The sequence below is a fragment of the Archocentrus centrarchus genome, chromosome 21 (genome assembly GCF_007364275.1).
Source record: "Archocentrus centrarchus isolate MPI-CPG fArcCen1 chromosome 21, fArcCen1, whole genome shotgun sequence".
Classification (NCBI taxonomy): domain Eukaryota; kingdom Metazoa; phylum Chordata; class Actinopteri; order Cichliformes; family Cichlidae; genus Archocentrus; species Archocentrus centrarchus.
In genome coordinates, this window is record NC_044366.1 from 31,543,660 (window position 1) to 31,570,623 (window position 26,964).

The 26,964-nt window shown below is 44.9% G+C and overlaps 1 protein-coding gene across 1 annotated transcript; it reads right to left on the bottom strand.

Moving 5' to 3' along the window:
* Nucleotides 1–22,625: 22,625 nt before the first annotated feature.
* LOC115800205 (uncharacterized protein K02A2.6-like) lies at nt 22,626–25,393 on the bottom strand. Its single transcript, XM_030757453.1, has one exon. The coding sequence runs from the start codon at nt 25,391–25,393 to the stop codon at nt 22,631–22,633; it is 2,763 nt and encodes a 920-aa protein (XP_030613313.1). The 3' UTR covers nt 22,626–22,630.
* Between the last annotated feature and the right edge of the window lie 1,571 nt (nt 25,394–26,964).

Below are 26,964 nucleotides of genomic sequence, written 5' to 3' on the forward strand. Positions count from 1 at the left end.
CCCCCTTCAATCTAGGCCAAAAAAAAATTGCTGAGGACCTTGCTGTAAGTCTTTGTGACTAGGGATGTCACGATACCACTTTTTTATGTCCGATACCGATATTTTACATTTGGATATCGCTGATACCGATACAAATCCGATCTTTTTTGTATTATTATTTTTAAAATTAGTTTTTAAATGCCTGGATCAATTTTACATAAGTCAACAGTCTCTCACACAACAAAACTGAAATCTTTTAGTTGTCCCACTTACAAGACTAAGGACCAGGGGGGCAGAGCTTTTCAGGCAGTGGCACCAAATCTCTGGAACTGTTTACCACTCTATCTCCATTTAGCTGACTCTAGCCTCTTTCCCACCAACAGGGTTTCGGAGCCGGTGCCTTTATTTGAACTGTTAGGCAGGTTTTCCACCGCGGAAGCACTCGGTGCTCGGCCGAAAAACGGGTTCAACTCCGGCCCCGCAAACTAGCTGGTCTCAAACCAAGAACGCATGACGAAAGCGGCAGAAGGGCGTGACTCTGCCATCTCAACATCAAGTTTTCTACCATATTACATGTGTATTACACGAGAAAAGCGAAGCGATTTTCACGGCTGTGAATTAGGTTGGGCTCTAAGGCTGAACTTGCTGCTTTGTATCAGTTCATATCACAGATAAAAGGACACAAAGTGCGTACTTGTTGTCTTGCTCTAATGGCTGTCTGTGTTTCCCTCTGTGCTGCACACAGATGCTGCAGTAGTTTGGTTTGGACCGTAAAACGTATTTGCAGCAAGGAGAGCATGTTCTCCCATGTTTGTGCGCTTTGGCTTCCATGTCCAGACGATGACCCACCCATACTCATACGTAAAGGAGCAGTTCACAGAAACGCGATGGAAACGTGTGCCCATTCTTAAGCGTTTTGCCGGTTCATTGGGAACAGCACGAGCACTGGCACACGAACCGGCTCTTCGGCGGTGGGAAAGTAGGATCTGTGGCATCTTTTAAAAAACAGCTGAAAACTTTTCTATTTAACCAGACTTTCTGTTGACTTTATTTTTATTCTTTTTCTTTTAATATGGTAATGTTATGTTTTAACATGGTGTTTTATCTGTTTTTTTTTTTTTTTTGATATTGTGTTTTAATTATTGTACAGCAGTTTGTGACTTTTTGTCTGTGTAAAGCGCTATTCAAATAAACTTTACTTACTTACAACAATTGCTCCATCACCTGAATCCTGTTGCTCCTAAGTGAGAACGTGATGCATTGGCTTATGGTATGTTGCAAATTTCATTAGGGCTGCAACTACAGTAATCCCTCACTTATCGCAGGTGTTACGTTCCAGGACCACCCGCGATAAGTGAAAATCCACGAAGTACGCACGCTATATTTATTTTAATACTTATACATTATTTTAGTAGTTATACACTATTTTTAATTTTTTATAAACCCTCCCCACACACTTATACACCAAATATATATGTAGCCCTGTAGGAAATGGACATAAATAAGTTGATTGAATGTGGTTAAATGCATTTATGTGAATGTTAAAATTTCAAATGTTAAGGTGTTAAGATAATTAATTTGCCATAAATATTCTATTTTATTTGTTTATTTCATTTGTTGTGAAGGAAAGCCAATCTAGTGTTTCATTTTAGTCACCTGTTTCTGTACTGGCTGCTGATTGGAGGTGGTGTGAGTGTGCGCGAGGGAGAAGGAAAGAGAGAGACCCGAGAAGAGAGGTGCGCTAGACTTTGACTGAAAAAGTGAAAGTTTTATGGAGAGTTAAACTGGTACTCCGTGTTCGGACATCGGCCAGGTGGACGGAAGGAGGACAGTTTAATTTGGCGCAGCCTACGCCTGTAAGTGTTTGGACTTGAAAGTCGTGGTTTGCTCGCTGGATAATCGAGCGGAAATTAGCCGCGCTGACCGTCTGGAAAGCTGCGGTTGGCTAGCCCGGCTAATCGCTACAGGACTCAGCTGACTCTTACCGCACACAGACAAAAGAGGATCCCAGATAGCGCTCTGAGCTACCTATAGTTCAGAGTTCCTCTGGCTACGCGGGAAACGGCGACCAGACGGGTATTCCCTGTGCTTCTTGCCTGTGTGGGACAACGTGGACTGAACGTTTGCACCGCCATATTGGAAAAAGGTACTGTTGGCTTATTATTTTATTTTGGCTCTAATTGAGTGAAAGGACCGCAAAGTTTCTGGTCTCACCGTACCCGAGCTCCGAATCAGGCCTGCAACGGGTTTGTTTTGTTTAATAACATTATTTGGGACTGTTGGGTGTGGGGATACATGTATATTTGAACCGTTAATTGACCTGAAAGAACTGAAATATTGATTTAAGTGTGGTTTTGGTGGTTTTCTAATTAAAGTGTGGTATTGTTAATTCCAATTGTAGAGTGTGTGATGTTATAGTGGTTAAGTAATTAATGTCGTTGAATACGAACTCAGGGCCCATTCATACCGATCAGTAGTATGTGGGTTACATAAATGGAGGCACCGCTGGGATTGTGTTATATTTGATGTGTATAAAAACAAAAAAAAAAAATGTATTGAGTTTCTAACTGTATTACATGAGGGAATGTTAATAGAGGATCTTTGACATGGATACCAACCTAGTGACCAGATTGAAGAACTGGTGTAGTGGAGAGACATTAGATGAAAATCATGCTTTACTGACTGTAGTTCCAGAGCACACAGAGATTGCGCAGATAGAAGATGCACTACAGACTATCAAGTGTTTTGGGCGCGTAAGAGTCAGAGGACGAATGCTAAGTGACAGAGACAATCAAGTGTTAGTGCTTTGTGAGTGTCGACAAAAAGTGACTGACTCAGCAGTCCCAAAAGAAGTTCGCTCTCCCGATGGATTGACAGCATGGCCAATTTGTGTAGTAGCTGAAACTCCTGGGGTTGAGGAAGATTTTGCTGGTAAACTGAAAGCTCTGTTGGAGGCTGAAGGAAAGTCTGCCGAGGATGTGCAAGCTTTATTGGCTGGATCACAGCCAGTGTCTCCTACTGAGTCCATCTTGCGTGCTGTTGGTGACCTGCTGGACAAAACAGTTAAACCGTCCCCAGAGAATGCAGGACACCGACGCCTGAGAATTTTTTCAGGTAACATCCCCACCCCAGCGGGTGAGGAACAATTTGACCACTGGTTAGAGCAAGCATACCTGCTGGTCGAAGAGTGTCCTGGCTCTCCAAAAGAAAAAAGGAGGAGAGTCATAGAGAGTTTAAAGGGGCCAGCGTTAGATGTGATAAAAGCAGTGCGTTTATCTGATCCGGATGTGACCCCTGAAGGATGTTTAGAGGCGTTAGAGAGTGCCTTTGGACTGGCAGAGTCCGGAGATGACTTGTATTTTGCCTTTAGACTGTTGCAGCAACAACCTGGGGAAAAGTTGTCTGATTTTCTCCGCAGGTTAGAGCGTGCTTTGACAAAAGTTGTACAAAGAGGTGGTATCCCAGTTAACAGTATGGACACCGCACGTGTTGAGCAGCTACTTAAAGGTGCAGTAGATGCTGACTTAATGCTAATTAACCTCCGTCTTAGAGAGAGGAGGACCAAACCCCCAACCTTCCTTGAACTACTGCGAGAAATTCGCATAGAGGAAGAATATGAAGCTTCCAGAGTTAAGCTGAACCGCTCAGTGAGCTCGGTTCAAGTTAAGCCACAAGCTGACAACAGGCAATCTGAGATACAGAGCCTGAAAGCAGAACTCAAAGAAGTAAAAGCCATGTTTGCAGCACTTGCTACCCATTCTCCTGCAGAAACAGAGAAGGGTGAAAAGCAGTTGGATAGCAGAGAGCTAGCTTCAGAGAATAATGTGGACCCTGAAGTGGTTGCCCTAAAGAAACAAGTGAAGCAGTTGCAAAAGAAAGTAGGTACACGGCTGTCCTGTCAGGCGGGAGCTTCTCCAACTGTGATGGCGGTGGGGACTCCATCAGCCAGGCAGTCACCTGACTCAGAAGAACACTTTTGTTACCGCTGTGGGGAAAATGGCCACATAGCGCCAAAGTGTAACAAGCCTGAGAACCAGAGCAAGGTTATTCAGAGACTCCTTGGAGTTCTCAAGAAAACCAGGGGTAAACCCCAACCAGCTACAGGTAAAACCATCCCCGAAGAAGTGGCTGGTACAGTTAGGAAAAGTGCAGTGGACGTGTTGGAGTCCCATGGGCTTCCAGAAGGCCTGATTGGGCCACCATCTTTAGAGCCACTGAAAGTCAATGGGCACCTGTGTAATGCATTATTAGACAGCGGCTCAAGAGTCAGCATAATCTTTGAGTCTTGGTACCAGAGATACTTATCAGATATCCCTATTCACCCTGTGAGTCGGCTAAACATTTGGGGATTGAGTGATTCAAGCTACCCATATCGTGGCTATGTGGTGGTGGACATAGAGTTTCCAAAGAAAGTAGTGGGAGCACCAACCACTATGTCAGTCCTAGCACTGATATGTCCTGACCCCCCAGGCCCTGACCAGACTCCAGTGATTTTAGGAACCAATGCCAGTGCCAACCTTCCCAAGAGGCTAGCCCAGCTCTGTGAGGGTACCTCAGGTGTGTCTGTTTCACCCTTGATGGTGCACAGCGCTTGCCCTGAGGAAGAAGATGATGATGATGAAGTAGGGTGTGTCAAGTGGCAGGGTCCTGGTTCTCTTGTGCTACCTGCAGGGAGCAGCTGTAAAGCAACCTGTAAAGTTGAGCTAAAACAGCCCTTGCCTCATGAGATCTTGATGGTAGAAGCTTCTTCTACCAACCCTCTTCCCGCTGGTGTATTGTTACAGTCCATGACAATCCCAAGCAATGCTGTGGATGCTAACCAGTTCACAGTTCTTCTGCAAAACGAGTCACTTAAAGACATAACGATTCCAGCTGGCACCACCTTAGGCTGTCTGTGCACGACTGATGTTGTTACAACCGTGTCAGAACAACAGCTGGTGTCTGAGGGATTTGACATCAGTCTTATCAACTTTGGCTCATCTCCTGTTCCAGAGGAGTGGAAAGCCAGGCTCCGTCAAAAATTGTCTGAAAGGGCCGATGTATTCTCTTCTCATGAACTTGATGTGGGGTTAGCCAGAGATGTAGAGCATACAATTCGTCTGTCAGACCCGCGACCATTTCGTGAGCGGTCCAGACGCATTGCTCCAGCTGATATTGATGATGTGCGTCGTCACATACAGAGGTTATTGGCAGCAGGCATAATTAAGGAGTCTAGGAGTCCTTATGCCTCTCCAATTGTCATTGTTCGAAAGAAAAACGGAGAAGTCAGAATGTGCATTGATTACCGCACACTCAACAGCCGCACTGTGCCTGATCAATACACAACCCCCCGGATTGATGAAGTTCTGGATTGTCTATCTGGAAGCAAATGGTTTTCCGTCCTGGACTTAAGGAGTGGCTACTACCAGATAGCCATGAAGGAGGAGGACAAAGAGAAAACCGCTTTCATATGTCCGCTAGGTTTCTATCAGTTTGAGCGGATGCCTCAAGGCATCACTGGAGCTCCTGCGACCTTCCAAAGGTTGATGGAGAGGGTCGTCGGTGACATGAACTTGCTCCAGGTACTAGTTTACCTGGACGACTTAATAGTGTTTGGAAAGACACTAGAGGAGCACGAAGAGAGACTCCTGAAAGTGTTGGACAGACTCAACGAGGCAGGACTCAAGGTTTCACTTGACAAATGTCAGTTCTGTCAGACGCAAGTCAAGTATGTGGGTCACATAGTGTCAGCAGAAGGTGTCGCAGCCGACCCCGGCAAAGTGGAGGCTGTCGTGAACTGGCCCAGGCCACACAACCTTAAGACCTTGCGATCATTTCTAGGGTTTTGTGGATACTATCGGAGGTTTATCCACAATTACTCAGCTATTGTCCGCCCTTTGACAGACCTCACTAAAGGGTACGCCCCAACTCAGAGGGGAAGGAGACCCAAGACAGGGCAGAATCATGCCTATTTGGATGAGAGGGATCCCTTTGGAGACAGATGGGATCAAGTGTGCACCGAGGCATTTGAAGCTATTAAAACCTGCCTCACGAATGCACCAGTTCTAGCCTTTGCCGACCCTAGTAAGCCATATGTGCTGCATGTGGATGCTAGCCTGTCAGGTCTTGGTGCAGTTTTGTATCAAGAGCATCCTGAAGGGCTTCGGCCGGTTGCATTTGCCAGCCGTAAACTCAGTTCATCAGAAAAGAATTATCCCATCCATCAGCTGGAATTTCTCTCTCTTAAGTGGGCCGTGGTTGAGAAATTCCACGATTATCTCTATGGAGTCCGCTTTACAGTGTACACTGATAACAACCCACTAACCTATGTCCTTACGTCAGCAAAACTCAATGCGACAGGACATAGATGGTTGTCAGATTTGTCAGTGTATGACTTTGACATTGTTTACCGACCTGGCAGAAACAACATTGATGCTGATCTGTTGTCCCGGATGGAGCCAGGAGAAAGGAAGACAGAAATGCGAAACATCTCTCAGGAGAGTGTTAAGTCTATTTGCCAGAGAGTTGGTGGCCTTAATTCTCCTGAGGACTCACCAAGATACGCGCAGCAGCTTGGAGCCCATCCAGATTGTGTGCCTGATGCTTACACCTTTTCTACAAACTTGGAGTTGAACAATCTGAGGCAATTGTCCAAGCCTGAGCTAATGGCAGCACAGGAACAAGATCCTGTAATAAGACCAACCATTGAGGCCATAAAAAGTGGCAGATGGCCAGATGAGATCAAGACAAACCCAGACTTACTTGCCATGAAACGAGAAATGGGAAAGTTGATTATGAAAGACAGACTCCTTCACCGACTGAGTATAAGTCCTGCAGGAGAAAAGACTTACCAACTGGTGCTACCTGCTGAATTCAGAGCTGTGGTGCTGAAATCCATGCATGATGACTTAGGTCATATGGGCGTGGAAAGGACAGTTGATATGCTCCGAAGCAGATTCTTCTGGCCCAAGATGTCTGTCGAGGCAGAACACTACATAAAAAACTGTGGAGAGTGCCTCTTGAGGAAAACTCCATGCCAAAGAGTGGCACCACTGCACCAAATAGTCAGCACAGGGCCGATGGAGTTGGTCTGTATTGATTTCCTGTCCATGGAGCCTGACTCCAAAGGAATAAGTAATGTGCTAGTGATCACAGACCATTTCACAAGATATGCCCAAGCATTTCCAACCAAAAACCAGAAGGCTCTCACAGTCGCCAAGGTTTTGGTGGAGAAGTATTTTGTGCACTACGGTTTGCCAGCCCGGATTCATTCAGATCAGGGACGAGACTTTGAGTCGAGACTCATTAAGGAAATGCTGAAAATCCTTGGCATACGGAAGTCGCGGACTACTCCGTACCATCCTCAGGGTGATCCTCAGCCCGAACGATTTAACAGGACCTTGTTGTCAATGCTAGGGACTCTGAAGCAGGAAAAGAAGCGGCAATGGAGTCAGTATGTTACACATCTTGTGCACGCTTATAACAGCACTAAATGTGATGCTACCGGATATTCGCCGTACTTCTTGATGTTTGGAAGAGAAGCTAGACTTCCAGTGGATGTGTGTTTTGGGACACATCTAAATGAAAGGGCAGAACATCAGCACTCTTCCTATGTCACCAAACTGAAGGAGGATTTGCAGAAGGCTTATGAGCTGGCTGCAGAAGCCTCTGGCAAGTCGCACTTGAGAAACAAGAGGACTTATGACAAGAGACTTGTGGCCCAGACTCTAGAGCCAGGTGACAGAGTGTTGGTGAGAAATCTTGGAATAAAAGGGAAACACAAGCTTGAGAATCGCTGGTGTGACGTTCCCTATGTTGTTGTGGCCAGAATGCCAAACTTGCCGGTCTACAAAGTAAAATCCCAGAATGGCAAGGACAGAGTCAGGACATTACATAGGGATAATCTTCTTCCTATAGGAGACTTAGTGCGAATCCCAATGATGGAGTACTCGCAGGATGCATCCAATAAGCGAGCAAAGAGATTAGACAGCCAGAAGCGGCCTGAGAGGGTTAGCACCCATCATTCCATACAAAGTGAAGGGGTGAGTTCAAGTGAGTCATCTGATTTTGAGGGTGGTTTGCCATCTAGACCCTATAGGACTTATTTTGAGAAAATGGTTCAGAGGAGGGATGACACTGTGAGTAGAGGGGAACAGGTGGGAGACTGCATTCCACTGAGTGACAACTATTCTGACCGACCAGATCATTCTCCTGTAGACTCTGACCGTGACACTGACCATGAAGCCAGCACTGAGCCTGACGATGGTTCGAACAGTGATGAAGGTGTAAGACAGTCTAGTAGCCCTGGCTCAAGACTACCTACAAAGAGGACTAGGCCCAAAAGGTCAGTGAAACCAGTAGTAAGGTTGACCTATGATAAACCAGGAAAATCTCGAGATCAACCATTGACTATTGTACACAGAGGTATTGTGATACAGATTGGAAAGGGCTAAAAAGACAGCTAATGTTAAACACTTTACCCATTTCCTGTTACCATGCAGTTCATTAAGTTACTTAAGATGTTAGTCTGCTGAGGACATCAGACATGTTGATGGGGGAGGGTGTAGCCCTGTAGGAAATGGACATAAATAAGTTGATTGAATGTGGTTAAATGCATTTATGTGAATGTTAAAATTTCAAATGTTAAGGTGTTAAGATAATTAATTTGCCATAAATATTCTATTTTATTTGTTTATTTCATTTGTTGTGAAGGAAAGCCAATCTAGTGTTTCATTTTAGTCACCTGTTTCTGTACTGGCTGCTGATTGGAGGTGGTGTGAGTGTGCGCGAGGGAGAAGGAAAGAGAGAGACCCGAGAAGAGAGGTGCGCTAGACTTTGACTGAAAAAGTGAAAGTTTTATGGAGAGTTAAACTGGTAATCCGTGTTCGGACATCGGCCAGGTGGACGGAAGGAGGACAGTTTAATTTGGCGCAGCCTACGCCTGTAAGTGTTTGGACTTGAAAGTCGTGGTTTGCTCGCTGGATAATCGAGCGGAAATTAGCCGCGCTGATCGTCTGGAAAGCTGCGGTTGGCTAGCCCGGCTAATCGCTACAGGACTCAGCTGACTCTTACCGCACACAGACAAAAGAGGATCCCAGATAGCGCTCTGAGCTACCTATAGTTCAGAGTTCCTCTGGCTACGCGGGAAACGGCGACCAGACGGGTATTCCCTGTGCTTCTTGCCTGTGTGGGACAACGTGGACTGAACGTTTGCACCGCCATATTGGAAAAAGGTACTGTTGGCTTATTATTTTATTTTGGCTCTAATTGAGTGAAAGGACCGCAAAGTTTCTGGTCTCACCGTACCCGAGCTCCGAATCAGGCCTGCAACGGGTTTGTTTCGTTTAATAACATTATTTGGGACTGTGGTGTGTGGGGATACATGTATATTTGAACCGTTAATTGACCTGAAAGAACTGAAATATTGATTTAAGTGTGGTTTTGGTGGTTTTCTAATTAAAGTGTGGTATTGTTAATTCCAATTGTAGAGTGTGTGATGTTATAGTGGTTAAGTAATTAATGTCGTTGAATACGAACTCAGGGCCCATTCATACCGATCAGTAGTATGTGGGTTACATATACATTACTGTACAACACGTACTACGCATGTGAAGAACGAGTACTGCAAAAATCCGCGAAACAGCGAAAATACTGCAATAAATATTTTACACTAATATTGATTGAAAACCTGTGAAACAGCGAGTCCGTGAAAAGGGAACCGCGAAGTAGCGAGGGATTACTGCATTGATTATTTTAGCAATCGAGTATTCTATCGATTATTCCATCGATTACCCGACTAACTGGATAAGAAATACTTTTTTCGTATTAACAGTTCATCTGCATATTTTAACTTCCATACTGCAGTTTTTTCTGTGCAAAACAAACAGGGTGGCTGAAGCAGGTACAAAAATCTCTTTTCTTCACTTACTGATCAGTTGATTGATGAAGGACCTCCAGCTGTTTCTCAGTAAAGATTTAATGGAGGTTACAGAGGGAAAAGCTTCATTTGGACGCTAGAAAAACATTAAGTCCGCTCCATCTGAGCTCACCGGCTCCGCCTCTTTGCGCTTGTGCAGACAGACTGCAAGTAAACAGCTGACTGCTGTTGTGTTATCAGTGTTTATTTTGAAAAATCTTGTAATTAGGGGTGGGACTCGATTAAAAAAATTAATCTAATTAATTAGGAGCTTTGTAATTACTTAATTGAAATTAATCGCATTTTAATTACATTTAAATATTTAACATGATAAATATTAATTTAAGTTTGGTTGATGAATGAATCAATATACATAAGCTTAAACTTCAAAATTTTGTTTATTTTCCCACCAGTCTACTACACAGACCAACCAAGGGTGGAAGTTCTCCTGTGATAAGCAAACTCCTGAAATTAAAGTTAAGCATCATAACTGGAGAGTTTCAGTCAACATTAATGTTTCACTTAATATAGTTGGAAATTAATCATTCACTCAGCTGTATTCCTTGATGTTGAAATGTGTCATGCTTATTTTAACAGCTTATTTTGAATTGAAACCAAAAATGAAACCACAAAAAGGAGCAAAAGTTCGTTCTACCAGCTGCTTTTCCACAACTGTGCTTCGCACTCACAGTTGCTAGGTGACATGAGCTACGCAGAGGTGAGGGCAGGCGACGCTGATATGAAGGCTAGCCGCTCACTTCCGGCCTTTGCGGTCTTCGTGGGCTGCGAAGGACCCAGTCTACGTGGGCCGGGTCCTTCGAACTCGTGCACTGAGAAACATTCCATGGTGCAAAGTGCGATTAAAATGCGTTAAAATTTTTAATTCGTTATTTTCCCCGTAATTAATTAATCGAAATTAACGCGTTAAAGTCCCACCCCTACTTGTAATGCTTTATATTCACAAGCATTCTCCTAAATACGTTTCTACTGCAGGTCTATATTTAGTCACTAATCAGGGATTAAAGTATCAAAAATATTTTTTTTTTTTTTTTTTTTTTTTTTTTAGCCTGTCATGTCTGGCATCTTTCACAATCGGAATGATGATCCGAATGCACTGATGTACCAAACATATTTGCTTTGACAAGAACAGCTCTATATGTTTCCTATAGGCTCTTCTTGTTAATGTTTGCAATTTTATTTTTATTTATTTATCTTTTTATTTAGTTATTCATGCCAAGTCTGACAGGCAACAAGGAAGGGGCAAGAACAAGAGGTGGGGGGGAGAAAAGGGGGGGGGGGGGGGGGGGGGGGGGAGAAAAGGAAGAAAGGAGATAGAAAAAAAAAAATAAATAAAAAATAAAAAAAAATAAAAGGGGTTGATATACTCACACACACACACACACACACACACATCCATACACACACCCATATGCACCTACATATACACACACACACAAACACACACACACAAGTTTATTGTTTGTAGTAATGTGTGTGTATGCGCCTTTGTCATGCAATGTATTCGATAATGAGGGCGAGAAACTGCAACCATGCCCCCCGCGATCCAGAGGTAGATAGGGAAGGACCCAGGGGACCCAGGCCATCCACAGCACAGGAGCTCAGAAGACTTGGGGCCACACATCCCGATGGCAACCGCGTACACTCCCCAGAAGAGGAAGGAGGGAGGCTACAGACGGAACCCCCACAATCCAGGGGCTAGAGTCCAGAGAGCCAGAGACGACGGGCAGCCCACCCCCCCCGGCAGGCCGGCACCCCCAGCACGAGCCAGGCATGCGGCCCCCGAGGCCCCAAGCGCCCGAGAGCAGCCCGACACCCGGCAGAGCCCCCCCAGGCGCCAAAGAGGCCCAAGCCACCCCCAGGTCACGGCCGCCAAGGGAGCAGGCCAAAAACCATGCCGAGACATCCGGCCACACATCCCGGGACCCACGGGCACCCACACCCCAGGGGCGGCAGTGACGACCAGTGGGGTCGTTTTTTTTCCCCATCAAAAAAAATATTTTTTGATGGGGAAAGGGTCCTTCTGGTACTGGACGGTCACAAGTGCTAATAGCTGCGCTCGCTAGCAGTATGTCCGGGAGCTGAAGTAGAGAAAGAAATAACAGCTGAAATTCTCAGCACAGCGAGCACAACACACAAACATGACAGAGAGCGGTGGAGGCATGGAAAAACATGTCAGCGATGATCGCTCAGTGTCAAAGGGAATCCGTCGCAGCGACGGAGAACTTTATAGAATCTGAGGAGGGTTTTTTCTGACTCCTGATCCCCCCACTCCATTCCAGTAGGTGGTGGTAATGCAGCTCTAAGCTGGTTTGTTCAACCGCAGACCCACAAGAAGAAGACGATGACCGAAAACTGTAATGCAGCTAATGTGGGTCGGATCGGATTGCATTTTTTATTTATTTCCGATATCCGATCGAGTAATCTAGGCCAGGATCGGACCAATACCGATACTGAATATCAGATCGGTGCATCCCTATTTGTGACCCCAAGGTGACCAGAGAATGGGTGATCGTGTGCCAGGGACAAAACATGCTGGCAATAGTCAACAGGAACCACAATCTGGTACACTGTACACCAATCACACACTGTATCTTCCAGACCCACGTTACCCTCAGACTTTATTATAATTGCTGAGTGGGAGGTCCACTTGCGCATGAGGACCCCATCCTGCAAGAAATAGGTGCATGAACAACTTCGGCCTCCTCTTTGAGACAGTGAAGTAAAACATTTAGTCAAAGAGGGGTCAGCTCTCTGGGCAGCAGTGAGGGAGTCACTTGTTGCAGGCAATTTTAGCGAAAGTGTGCTGAGGGGTTTCAATTCTAAAACCTGTTTCGACTCCACACACCCTGTAGCATCAGACATGTTGCCATCTGAACCTAATAGGGCTCCAGTCAATGCTGATGACATAAATGAATCTGCCAAATCTTCCTCTGCCATGTGTCTACTCTGAGCCCTGGTCAGAGCACTAGCAGATAAGATAAAGGTATAACATGTTGACAAATCATCCGAAGTTATTTCTGGGGTGTCTGAATATTCAGGTGCAGGATATACTTTCCCAACGGCAATATCATTACCCATGATAAGCTCAACACCTTTGATAGGAAAAGAGGGCCTTATGGCAACATCAAAGAACCCACTAACCAACTTAGACCCGATGTAGAGCCGCTGGCACATAACCCACTTCCACCCCTTGTACCAGTGTAGAAGCATGACAAGAGGATGACTCAAGGGCAACACATTATCAATGACCGAGACCCACCAGTATCTCTCAAAATTCTTATAGGTCGCTCATCCTGTGGCTTAACCGTTAGGGACACAGATCCCTCACTAATGAATGGATCAAAACATGGATCAGGACTTTCATTCTGTCTCTCCTTACTATCCTGGATTTGAACAGTTTTGATCAACCCAACCCATTTTGTTTGCTTGACCTCAGCTGATTGATGCTTCCACTTTAAAGCTAAACAGTCAGCAACAACATGGCCCTGCTTATGACAATAATAACATTCCCATTCAGTTTTTGAAGCAGAGGAAAACTGTTTATGCTTCAGGGATGGGAAATCTTTCTTCTGAGAAGGTCACATTTATTAGCAAACACACTTTTATGGGTTAAAACAAATTCATCAGCAGTTACTGCAGCAGCCTTTAAAGTTGATACCTTCTGTTAATTCAAGTGAACCACAACTCTTTCAGGAATATAGTTTTTAAAATCTTCCAGCAGTACCAACTCCCGCAAGTGCATCCCAGTCAGAAACCTTACTTGCTGCACACCATCTATCCAAGAGAGTTGGCTTCTCACTAACAAACTCCACAAAAGTTTGATTTGTAGTTTTCTTATGGTTATGAAAGCGTAACCATAAGGTGCTTCTGGCACCAGTACAAGGGCAGCGAGGATAGTGGACTTGACAACATCATACTGCAAACTATCCTCAAGTGACAAAGCGGAGCATGCTTCTTGGGCTTTTCCTAACAATTTACACTGAAGTAGCAGGGGCGAAAACTCCTTGTGCCAATGCAATGAAGTAGCAACACGTTCAAACACAGTGAAATAGGTGTCATCCTCTGACTCACAAAACACTGGCACCAACATAAACATTAAATGAGCCTGGGCCAGCTGAAGAAATCCTAGATCCTATGTAAGACCCTATGGTAGGTTCTGTGGAAGGGCCTGGATCATGCATAGTGGAGCCAGAAATAACAGATGGAGGCTGAGGCTAAGCAGCAGGATTGGAACTCTGTGCCTGTAGTTCTAGCTGGCGCAACCTGATTTCCTTATCAGCCTGCAACTCCAGCTCCAATTTCCGGAGTTCAAACTCTGCCTGATGGGCTTGGGCTTTATCTTGGGCTTCTAGCTGTAATTTTGTCAAATGTACTTTAAGAAGTGCTTCCTCCTTCACTCGAGGGGAGTGAGAAGGACTAACAGGAGTAGACTGAGTGGTTATTTGTGAAACTATAGGTGGCGACTCAGAATGTAACATGTGGCTGCAAGGTGGTTGGTGCCTGTCATGGTAATCCTCGAACCAGATGGTGGTCACTAGAGGTGAAGGGAGCCATCGAGCTTAAGAAGGAAGACTATCGGGCTTGGTTTGCCTGTGGGACTCCGGAGGCAGCTGACGAGTACCGGCAGGCCAAGTGTAACGAGGCTCTGGTGGTGGCCGAAGTAAAAACTTGGGTGTGGGAGGAGTTCTATGAGGCCATGTAAAAAGACATTCAGATGGCCTCGAAGTGATTCTGGCAAACCAGGGGTCTCCAAACTTGCGGCCCGCATCCGTCCCCACCCACTTCCAGTCCGCGAATTGATGTCAAAAATAACATACAGTTTGGCCCTTTAAGTTACTTTTTTGACATTTTGCTTAACCCTCTTAATTGGAGGGGAAGGCGAAATGTCAAAAAAGTAACTTAAAGGGCCAAACTGTATGTTATTAAGTTTGGAGAACCCTGTGGTAAACTGTCAGGCAACTCAGGAGGGAAAGTGGTGCTCTACTTGCATGGTCTGTAGTGCAGGTGGAGTGCTGCTGACTTAGACTATACTTAGACTAAGGAATACTGAGGACCTCCTGAAACCCACTGACACGCCTTCTGTAGTGGAAGCAGAGTCTGGGCCCCTGAGGTGGACGAGATTCGCCCTGAGTTCCTGAAGGCTCTGGATGTTGTAGGGCTGTCTTGGTTGAACGCCTCTGCAACATTGCGTGGAGATCTGGGACAGTGCCACTAGACTGGCAGACCGGGGTGGTGGTCCCCATCTTTAACCTGTTAACTGGCAAGGGCCCGCCCCCGGGCCCTCTGTAGCGATTTCCGACTTTGAAGCCTCATAGCGTCACAGTAACGCTGCCGTTCGCCCTCACGATGCTTTTATATGACAGACTAGACCCTCAGAATTCGATTGACACCTCATTTAGCCAATCATGTTATGAAATGGATTTTCCAGAGCCAATAATATCCAGAGAGCGTCATGTGACATTTAAGGACATGCCCCCAAATGTTCTCCAATCGTTCTTATTGGTCAACTCTAACCTGAAATCTAAAACCACAGATGGATAGCCAATAAAATTCCCGACACGTGGGTATATGGCACTATGGGGTGTGTTTTCACATGAAGGCATAAACTCCCTGCGTATTCAGTGCGTATTTGCTGCGTCCTCCATGCGTAAACCAAACAGGAAGTAGGAGTCTATGCGCTGACGTGCATAAACAGTATTTACAATGTTTTCTCTCGGCAATGGATTGTCAGAATGCATCAAAAACAGACTACATTTATTCAACGAAGTGACTAAATGACTCACGAGAGTGGATTATTTTGTATTAGAGAATGTCGTCGCTGATTTGACCAGTTTTATCGCTGCAAATGAACACCTGTTACTCAGAAGGCAGAAGGTAAGTTTTTATTCTCAGCTCGTCCTCGTATTATATGCCGTTCTGATGTAAATATGTATGTAATGCTGAGCTTGGCATGCACCATTACACAGAAAATATAACCGTGCGCCGCTGTGGCGCCACTTATATTGTGTGTTTGCGTGGGCGCTGTATAGTGGTGTGATTTACGTATTGAAATGTGCCAGGTGTTTGGGGGTAGGGAAAGGTGTACTGTAAGTATCGATTGGGGGTTTCGCGGGCTTCTCTATTACGTCAGCATCACCCGATAAAAGGGCAAGGTGAGGTGGACAACGTCTCAGAGCTTCATTTGAGATTCGTCGTGATCGCATCGTTGTTTTGGAGTTTTGCGAAATGGCACAGCGGGCCGCCGGCAAGACCAAGTTCAGCGCTCAGGAGGTTGTGGAATTGCTCACACGGAGAGAGAGCGACATTTCAGCATCAGACTTTTTGGGTTCAACTGATGATCCAACATCAGAAGAAGATTTGTTTTCCGATGGAGATGACCAGTAAGTGTCTAAAGTTTTACAAGTTGGGGGTGGGGGTTATTGTATGGGAGGAGGTTGTACATTTTGTATCAGACAAGGACTACTGGGAGGATTGTGTGGTTTTTATTTTATGTGTGTATGCACTGTCTGCATTTACTGTAACTTTTTTTGATATACAATGTATTTATTTGTGTGTGTAAGGGAATCACTGAAAAATGACTGGGTTTTTGGTGCATGAAGGCCTGACATTTTCCTTCTTTTACAAATTAGGGGAACCTCTGATCATGAGTGGCAGCCAGCCAAAGAGAAGATGGTGGAAGAGGCTTCTTCATCTGATGAAGAGGATCTAATGCCTGTTACAGCACAGGCCAGAAGGGCCAGTGCACCACATGTGACAAGCCATTGTGCTTTGTCCCAAACAGAGACTGCTATAACCAGTGGCACATTGAAAATTCCATGTGAGGGGGGGTGGGGGTAGAGCAGAATAATTGTAAATAGTTGCAGTTTGCTGTGCTGTGTTTTTTTTTTTACATTACTCTGAAAAATAAAATAGCATTTACAGAAATGGTGATTTGTTTTGTGACTATTTTTTTTTTTACAATGTACAATAGTGTCATTCATATTTTATTGGATTAATATGGCTTTATTTATGATTTATTCAGTAATTTTGTGTATAGTACAGGATTCCTCAGGACAGTATCTTTGATTAGAGCCCTCATTGATGACTGTATGTTGAAGCATTGAGGAGTTACAGCCCTTTAAAATTTGCATGTCAAAGGGGGCTTAGATGCGGCACTTGGACTATCCAAATGGCACATGAGAGAGCACGCCAGGGCATCAATGCACAAAAACCTTTACAAAACAATAGGCTTTTGTGCTATCTTGATGAAATTCGAAATGCACGACAAAAAGACTTCATTCTACAGCTCCAATGTATTTTCCAGTCGTTACCTTCTATATTCAGTGTGTAGTTACATGATAACAATCAGGAAAAATCTAGGCGAGGCAAAAATTGTCTACTTTTTCTGTGTTCCAAACTTAATAGCTACAAACTCATTACAGTTACAGTGCTTTTGACTACATAAATGAAAAATATAGGTTGTCTGCTTCGCAAAGACACTAAACTTTTGTGTGTACTCCAAAGAGTTCAGGAACAGCAGCTGATTTAATTTGGGTATGCTTTTTCAGGCGTTTTTTGTTTTTTTTAGCCGCCAGTTAAGTGGTTAAGAAGGGAGACCAGAGGGTGTGCTCCAACTTCCGGGGGATCACACTCCTCAGCCTCCCCGGTTAGGTCTATGGCAGGATGCTGGAAAGGAGGGTCTGCTTGTTAGTCAAACCTCGGATCCAGGAGGAACAATGTGGTTTTCGTCCTGGTCGTGGAACGCTGGACCAGCTCTTTATCCTCTCAAGGATATTTGAGTGTGCGTGGGAGTTTGCCCAACCAGTCTACATGTGCTTTGTGGACTTGGAGAAGGCATTTGACTGTATCCCTCGGTGTATCTGTTGGTGATTTTTTCTTAGGGTCTCCATGTTCCTTTTGGCCGAAGATTCAAACCCAATTAAACCCCAAATATCCAAAAACTCACTGGGAGGAACAGGTTCCGGTGCAGGCTGTTTATTAAACATATTAGTTACACAGAACACAGACAAAGACCAAGATAGGGTTAGTAGACAGTATCATAGTTGAGACAAAGATACACACACACACAGAAGAGAAGAAGAAAGAAGAGAAGAGAAGAGGGAAACACAGAGACAGAAAGATGCAGAAACAGGAAAGGAAAAAAGAGAGGACAGGAAAGAGAAGAGCACACAGAGAGAGGTGGAGTGAGACAAAGAGTGGCAAACATTTTATATCTTAAACATGATAACCGCCCACTTGCCTTTGACCCCTCCTAATGTACATAAAGTCTCAGCCCATGAAACTTGAATCCCAACCAACTGTCTTTTGGCTATATTACGCCCACTCTAAAGTCATATGTTTAAGGCGTACACATCAGAGGGGTACCTTTTGGTTTATGACAGTTCAGACAGATGTCACAAATGATGAACATTTCTACTGAAACATCAAAACTCGGATGTGTCTTAGACAACATATATAAAGAGGTGCACGAAAACATCGTACGAGATTCTGCGGAGCCCTTCTCAGCACCTAGACAGGTCTGCTCTCTGGTCCAAGCCAACCCAGATGTGGACATTTAATTGACCTCAAACTGTCTTAGTGAGGACTCTCCCTGCATTGTCAGATGAAGATTGGAAGTACCTAAGCTGTTGGATTTCTAAAAGAACATCCGATGAACAGTAAGGATTATACAATAAGGACAGTCAACTTAAAGAGGATGACATCTCTCTTATGGACTTCTCCTTTTTCCCCCAACTTCACTGAAGCAGCAACGGACTAGACTTTGGGTGTGGTCGCTTCTGGCCAGGCACCAACTTGGAGTCTTTTCTTCCAAAAAAGGATTTATGGACAGAATTGGATATTTTAAGCCCCTTCTTCATCAACCCAGCTCATAAGTATTTACTCTGTATAAGAAATGATTGATTTATAATGATTTTAAGGTCTGATATTTATGAGTGATTACTGCATGTTGAGAATTAATTTAGGATTGATTCAGAGCTAAATGCAAACTGCTTGAGCTGAAAACCTGCAAATAAAATTTGACTCTAAAAAGTCAGTGAAACTCGTTGAGAATTTATTTCCTTTTAAACGGTACACATAAATGTCCGTGCAACAGTAAAAGTTAGGCAAGTTAAGCTATATCATCGGGTTCTATTTGGACACACTAGTCGTATGTAATCCACTTCAACTCAACTATGTCCCTTGGGCTTATTTTTCCTGGCCGATAAAAGGATCTGGTCGATACCAAGTGCACTGATCAAGGGGGCTGGCTGCTACAACTATCTGGGCTGTGTTTTGGGGGCCGGCTGTGTGAGCCTTCCTGACCGATTGCATCAGAATACAGAGGTAGCGGGACAGATGATAGGATTATTAGCAGTTAGAGCCAGACGAGCAGCCCCACCACAGCTTAAGTAGTATCACTGAGCTCGGAAGTGGGTAATACCCTGCTGGCCCAAGTGATCAGGACCCTATGAAAAGGAGAAGCTGTCACAGAGGTAAATACCTGTAGGATCAAACAAGGCCATATAGAATATAAAATAGTTTCAGCAGAGGTAATAAAAGTAAAAATAGTGTTCATACAAATAACACAAGTGAACAATAAGAGTAGATATATTCCCATATATGTAATGATAATAGATGAAAGTAGCACTGACTCATCAGAGGCCCCTAGGAACAGGGCCAGTAATATATTGAGTAAAATATTGAGATAATAAATGAGTTCCCTGGCAGTGGAAGAGTGGCCCTCACAGTAGATAATATGGGATGATAGATGTCCCACTGCTGTGGGCGGGGAAGGTCCTGTCCAGCATATGACGCAATGTGTAAGGCTGCTACGAGTGGGAAAGACCCACCCAGCATACAGTAGAAAATATTGAATGGGCCTCTGATTGCAGTAAGGGAAGTATAGATAATAAATGAAATTGGCAAAAAAATATCCCTACATATCCTGTGGGAGGTCCTGCGGGAGTATGGGGTGTCTGGCCTGTTGTTGCAGGCCATTCAGTCTCTGTACAACTGCAGCGAGAGCTTGGTCCATATAGCTGGTAATAAGTCAGATTTGTTTCCTGTGGGTGTTGGACTCTGTCAAGACTGCCCTTTGTCACCGGTTCTGTTCGTAATTTTTGTGGACAGAATTTTTAGGTGTAACCAGGTGGCAGAAGGCTTCTTCCTTGGTGGCCTCAGAGTCTCATCTCTGCTTTTTGCGAATGATGTGGTCCTGTTGGCTTCATCAGGTGGTGGCCTCCAGCTCACAGTGGAACGGTTTGCAGCCAAGTGTGAAGCAGCTGGCATGCGAATCAGCACCTCTAAGTCTGAGGCCATGGTCCTCAGCCAGAAAAGGGTGTATTGCCCTCTCCAGCTCAGGGATGAGTTCCTGCCCCAAATTATCTCGGGGTCTTGTTCACGAGTGACGGGAGAAGGGAGTGACAGGTAATCAGGTTTGTTTGTGAAGAAAGACACCTGAAACACTTTAATTAAAAAAGTAAGACATTTAATATATTAAAGAATCACAAAAATCACACATGCATGCAGGGACTCAGAGGAGGAGATAGGCCTGTGTGCTCCCTCTCTCTCTCTCTTTCTGAGCCCATGTAGCTCTCTAACCATAACATTTTTAATTTGTCATAAAGAACTATCTTTTCCAGATTAATAACAGAACATGGTGACGGTGATGTTTTAATTGTACGTAAGGTGGCTAAACCTCAAGATAAGATGCACTGAGACAGAGAAGTTAGTCAGCACTTTCTATCTGTTGCTCTCTGTCTAATGTATTATTTAATTGTTTATTATTTGGTTGATCCACTGTTTATTAATTAACTTGCTGGAGTTAAATTTTAAACGTGTCCTTTTATTCATTGACTAATAAATAATCCCTAACAACTCCCTCCTTTTTCACGTGTTCACCTGAACAGTGTGAAAAAGGAGGGAGTTGCTATTGTTATTAACCTATTGATTAAAAGCTAAAAACAATAATGGCATGATTAAAATATATTTTAAAGCCCAATAAGTCCTTACAAACCAGAGTTGCTCTCAAATGAAATTTCTGTGAGCCACTGAGTTCTGTAATCTGTGTTTATGTAACACAGTAGAGAAAGGTATTATATATTCTAGATGAATGGGCCAATAGGTTCGGCTATGGGAGCACAATGAGGCGTTTAAGTGACACACAAAGGCAGCTGGATAATTTTAAAGGACAACCAACTTTAGTGACATAAACCATAAAATTGACGAACAGTTGTACAAGGCTCACAATTATGAAAATGAAATTACACACAATAAAATACATAAAATAATAATACTACTTGGCCAAGTGCTAATTCTCAATATCAAATCTGTTGGGTGCACCCTGGTAATCTGAATTCCAAATTGTAATGGACAACAGAACAACAGATTAATCAATTTCAGTTCCAATTCAGGTTCAACTCAACACCATTCACATGAGGAGGATTTCCTACACAGCAGGTTGTTATAATGTCTGAAATAAACTTGTCCAAAGGGTAATGTCCAAAATTCCAGGATGAAACAATAAGCAAAAAATGTCAGTCAGTGGTCTCGCGCATAACCAACTGTGTGTGAAGGTATGAGTGATACAGGCCTACCACACCGCAGGGTGCAGCAAGACTCCAAATGGAAAAGAAGGGATCCAGTTCTTTCTCTAAGTTCAGGTGGGAAGGCTCGCCATCACAGTCACAGGAGGAATCCACCTCAGGAACAATCCAGCATGGGAAAAAAAACCTGACCTGTCGACAGACAGGACCAGCAGAATAATAGAATTTCTATTAAGCTGTTCTAGCTTTAATCCTTAAATCAGATCTCTATAGACATCATAGTTGACATCAATCCATCATCAAAGCACTCAAATTTGCAATAAGACAATTGTCTTTCACTTCAGTGCAGTATTTCACTGCATTCCTAACCCACTTTGTTGTAGATTACACAAGCATTTTCCAAATACAACCTTAAAATATCACATTTTACCCAAAATCAGTAAAAGTTTACATTTGAATAATTAAACAGTTCAGATAAGGCTATTATTTAACAACAATGTAATAAACAGAACAAAAAACCTGAATGGAAGGCACATAATATGCTCACCGATCTCAATGCTACACGTTTGGGACAACGATATGGTGGCTCTCAGTCCGGACACGTGGGGCACTTCAGCTGAACGGAGAACGAGATGAACTTCAAGGAAACCAGTAGCCAATAAGAGCTAACAAGGCTAACGAGGTAGCTCTAACAGTGTTATGTTGCTCCCTTATAGTGTCACTAAGTAAACATTATTACTCGACACACAGAGCATGGAGGACAACTTCTTGCTGGTTCACTCATTTGTTTATTATGCTACTGTTGCTATCAGAACCCCTGTATGCCCTAGTGGCGGTCTGCCCCCCTGTGGTAAGTATTGGTAGGACATCTCTAGGTTCATACATCACATATCTCCTCCCCACTAAGATTTGTTTTCAGTAACAAAAACATTTCTTAGGAAACAAACGTAAGACATTATATCCCCTTTTAAACTACACGAGATTATTTCTTTCTTTACTTCTCCACAACATTACCAGAAAATAGGAGAGTTATGTCACAGCTTATAATCACTTCAAATATCAAAACTCAGAACCATTTAACAACATTCTACAAAAGCAAACATTCTTAAACATTCTTCAACTTTTTCTTTTCTTTTTTTTTTTTTACAACATCTTGGAATGTCAACATTGTTCAACTCTTTTTTTTTTTTTTTTTTCGTGGTTGTTAAGTTTACTGATCCCTGTAACGTACCGGCGGACGTGTGATCCTCACAGGATATCGTCGTACAGTCCCTGTTGTCTCTGAATGTTCTGTGTGTGTCATTTCTGTGGACTGTGGTGTCTTGAGTGTTTTGGGTGTTTTTGGTGGTGCATGTGGTGTGTGTGGCACTGTATCAGTATCCTCCTTCTGTTGAGGTGTATTTGGGTCAGGTGTGGTTGTCTGAGGAAGTGACAGCGGACAACTCACAGGAAAACTCCCTGCAGTCTCTGGTGGGTCTGACTCGGGCCGAGTCAGCATCTGGTCCACATGACGCTTCCAGACCCCTTGTGTACCCACATGTACCTTGTAGGACACTGGTCCGGTCTTCTCGATCACCACAGCTTGCGTCCACTTATCCTCCCCCCTCCTATAATCACGCACGAGCACTGGCTCACCAAGTTCAAACTGTCTCTGTTTAGAGTGTAGCTGGCGTCGTTGCTGTTGAGCCTCTTGTGACTGGTGCACTGTTCCAGCCATACTTGGTTTCAGGAAATCCAGTCGAGAACGCAGCTTGCGTCCGATGAACAGCATTGCAGGGCTTTCCTTGGTTGTTGCATGGGGGGTGTTACGGTAGGTCAGGAGGAACGTATCCAGACGCTGCTGCACTGGTGTAGTTCCTCTGGAAGATTTCAGAGCGTGCTTGAAGGTTTGCACAAATCGCTCTGCCAAGCCATTGGAGGCAGGGTGGTATGGTGCTGAGCGAATGTGTTTGACTCCATTGGCTTTCAGAAACGTGCTGAATTCTTCAGAGCAGAACTGAGGGCCGTTGTCGCTTACAAGACTGTGTGGAATGCCATAGCGACTAAAAAGTCCCCTAAGCACTTGGATGGTTTTGCTGGATGTGGTGCTATCCATGATGTGCACCTCGGGCCATTTGGAGTGTGCGTCCACTATGACCAGGTACATGTGCCCTTCAAATGGACCTGCAAAGTCCACATGTATCCGTTCCCAAGGACTGGATGGCCACATCCACGGGTGTAAGGGTGCTAGGCCAGGGTCTTTCTGCACTCGTTGACATGAGTGGCATGATTTTGCTTGGTGCTCGATCTGGGAGTCGATGCTGGGCCACCAAACGTAGCTACGAGCTAAGCTCTTCATCCTTACTACACCTGGGTGTGCTGAGTGTAGCTCTGTCAGCACCCGGGGGCGCAGTTTGGGTGGCACAATCACTCTCAACCCCCACATAAGGCATCCGTGCTGCACAGTGAGATCATGGCGGCGCTGGAGATAGGGAGACAGCTCACCTGCGTCCTTTGCAGCTGGAAAACGACCAGTTGTGACCATTTCCATGACACGGGACAGGGTGGAATCCGACATGGTGTGACGCTTGATCTCGGCGTTGCTGACTGGCAATGTGTCCAACTGTGACGTGTAGAACACCTCCACTGCACCTTGTTTCTCACTGGGGGCATGAGGGAGCGGTAACCTTGACAGTCCGTCAGCGTTGGCATGTAGGGCCCCCTTTCGGTACTCAATAGTGTAATTGTGAGCGGAAAGCATGAGCGCCCAGCGTTGCATGCGAGCTGCAGCCATGGATGGTGTGCATTTCACTGGACTGAAGATGGTTGTAAGCGGGCGATGGTCAGTGAGTAGCGTGAATGTATTGCCATACAGGTACTGGTGGAACTTGCGTACTCCAAAGACTATCGCTAACGCCTCCCTCTCAATCTGAGCGTAGTTTTGTTCTGCTTTGCTGAGAGTTCTGGATGCATAGGCGATGGGTTTTTCATCGCCATCCGGCATGACATGCGAGAGAACAGCTCCGACCCCATAGGGTGAAGCATTGCAAGCGAGACGGAGAGGCAACTCAGGGTTGTAGTGTGTGAGCACCTCTTGTGATACCAGGAGTGCTTTGGCTTTCTGGAACGCTGATGCACAGGCTGACGTCCACTGCCATTTCTTTTCTTTGTTCAGCAGTTCATTCAACGGCTTTAGCACAGTGGCCAGATCAGGGATAAAGCGTCCATAATAGTTTAGCATTCCTAGGAAAGATCGAAGTTTACTTACATCGCCTGGTGCTGGTGCTTCCACAATGGCACGTACCTTCTCCGGTGACTTGTGGAGCCCAGCAGCATCGATGATGTGGCCCAGGTATTCCACGGATTCCTGGAAGAAGAGACATTTCTCTTGCTTGAGGTGCAGGCCGTATTCCTCTAGCCTGCTGAGTACTGCATCCAGAGTTTTCAGGTGTGTCTGCTTGTCAGGACCACTGACCAGTATGTCGTCCAGGTAGCAGTGAGTGTGTGGCAGTCCGAGGAGCACCTGGTCCATTGCCTTCTGGAACAAGGCGGGCGATGACGCTACACCAAACGGCAAGCGGTTGAAGCAGAACAGTCCTTTCTGTGTTGAGATGGTCAGCAACTTCTTGGAGCTCTCTTCTACTTCCATCTGTAGATATGCATTAGATAGATCCAGTTTACTGAAGCGTTGACCTCCAGCGAGAGTAGCAAACAAGTCCTCAATACGTGGAATTGGGTACTTGTCGATGCAGAGAGCTGGGTTGATGGTGACTTTGAAGTCCCCGCAGAGTCTCACGGCGCCGTCCTTCTTGTTCACAGGCACCACTGGCGTAGCCCAGTCACTATGCGCCACAGGTGAGATGACGCCAAGCTCAGTGAGGCGTGTCAGCTCAGCTTCCACTCGCGGTCGAAGAGCATATGGCGCATTGCGTGGTGGGCAGAATTTGGGTACACTGTTTGCTCTTAGAGTGAGCCTGGCTTTCACTCCTCTCATGGTGCCTAACTTATCGGAGAAAACAGCGGAGTGTCTCTTTAACACTGTCTCTAAGCTGTTTGTCTGTCTGTACTCAATTGCATGTACAGTCTTTAAGTCTCTCCAATTTAGTTGAATGGCTCTCAGCCACTCCCTGCCAAATAATGGTGGAGCATCCGCCTTCACCACATACAGTGGCAAGACAGCGTGTTGCTTGTTCAATGCCACTTGCACTTTAACAACTCCTTCTGGTGCCAAAGGCTCTCCTGTGTATGTCTTTAGTATGATATCAGTGGGTTGCAGAGGAAACTTATACAGCTTTCGTTTGTACAGTTCCCAAGGAATCAATGACACTGCAGCCCCTGTATCCAATTCCATCTCCATTTTCTTTCCGTTAACTGTTGGCACTACTGATATGTGTGAATATTTCCCTTTCTGAGACACTGCATACAGTCCCAAGTCACTGTCACTATCCGGTTTCGTTCCTTCACTTTCACTTTCATTCGCCTCGACGTGATGGATCTTTTTCTTTCTATCTTTCACGCTGCGTTTGTGTGCATGGCTTTTCTGTTCAGGCTTAATATCTTTGTGTTTATGTTCTCTTTCATGACTGCTTTTTGATTTACTCCTGCACATTCGTTTCGTGTGGCCCTTCCTCCCGCACTGGTGACATTCGCGGTCTTTGTACCAGCAGTCATCATCACTATGATTTCCCTTCCCACAGCGGCGGCATTTTTCACCTTGCGAAAACACTGCGTTTACTTTCAGGGAATTACTTAACTGCTGTACGTCGCGTGCTGCTGTCTCTGCTGACACTGCATGTTCAACAGCTTTCTTGAACGTGAGGTTTTCCTCAGTCAGAAGGCGTTTCTGCACAGCTTCGCATTTCAATCCGCAAACAAATCTGTCCCTCAGAGCGTCCTCTAGGTAAGCCCCGAACTCACAGTGTTCCGATAGCTTCTTGAGCACTGCTACATACTGTGCTACCGTTTCTCCTTCCCCCTGATTTCGCTTGTGGAACCTGAACCTCTCGGCTATAACGAGCGGTTTCGGTGTGAAGTGATCTTTAAGCACAGTCACAGCCTGTTTGTAAGTCATTGTGCCAGGTGCCACGGGAGCTACTAAGCTACGAAGCAGTCCATACGTTTTAGGTCCCATCACACTGAACAGTACTGAAACTTTCTTAGCCTCATGAATGTCATTAGCCACCACGTAATGCTCAAAACGTACAATATACGTTGCCCATTGCTCACCAGACTCATCGAAAATGTCCATATGTCCATATATTCCAGCCATCATACGTCTTTCTGGGATTACGTGCACTGTAGATGAACTCGAAGCACTCGATGTCCTTGTATCCGCAGATGTAACACTAGCTGCACTCGGGCCCTCCGATGATGGTTGGCTCATAGTTGATCAGCACATTAGCTATCCAAAAACGCGGGTGTTCATTTCGGTCCAAAAACTTGCACAAAGCTGACTTAACTTTCACAGCCAGTCGATGAAAAGTATTCCGAAATACACGACTCGTCGCCAATTTATGTTATGTTGCTCCCTTATAGTGTCACTAAGTAAACATTATTACTCGACAC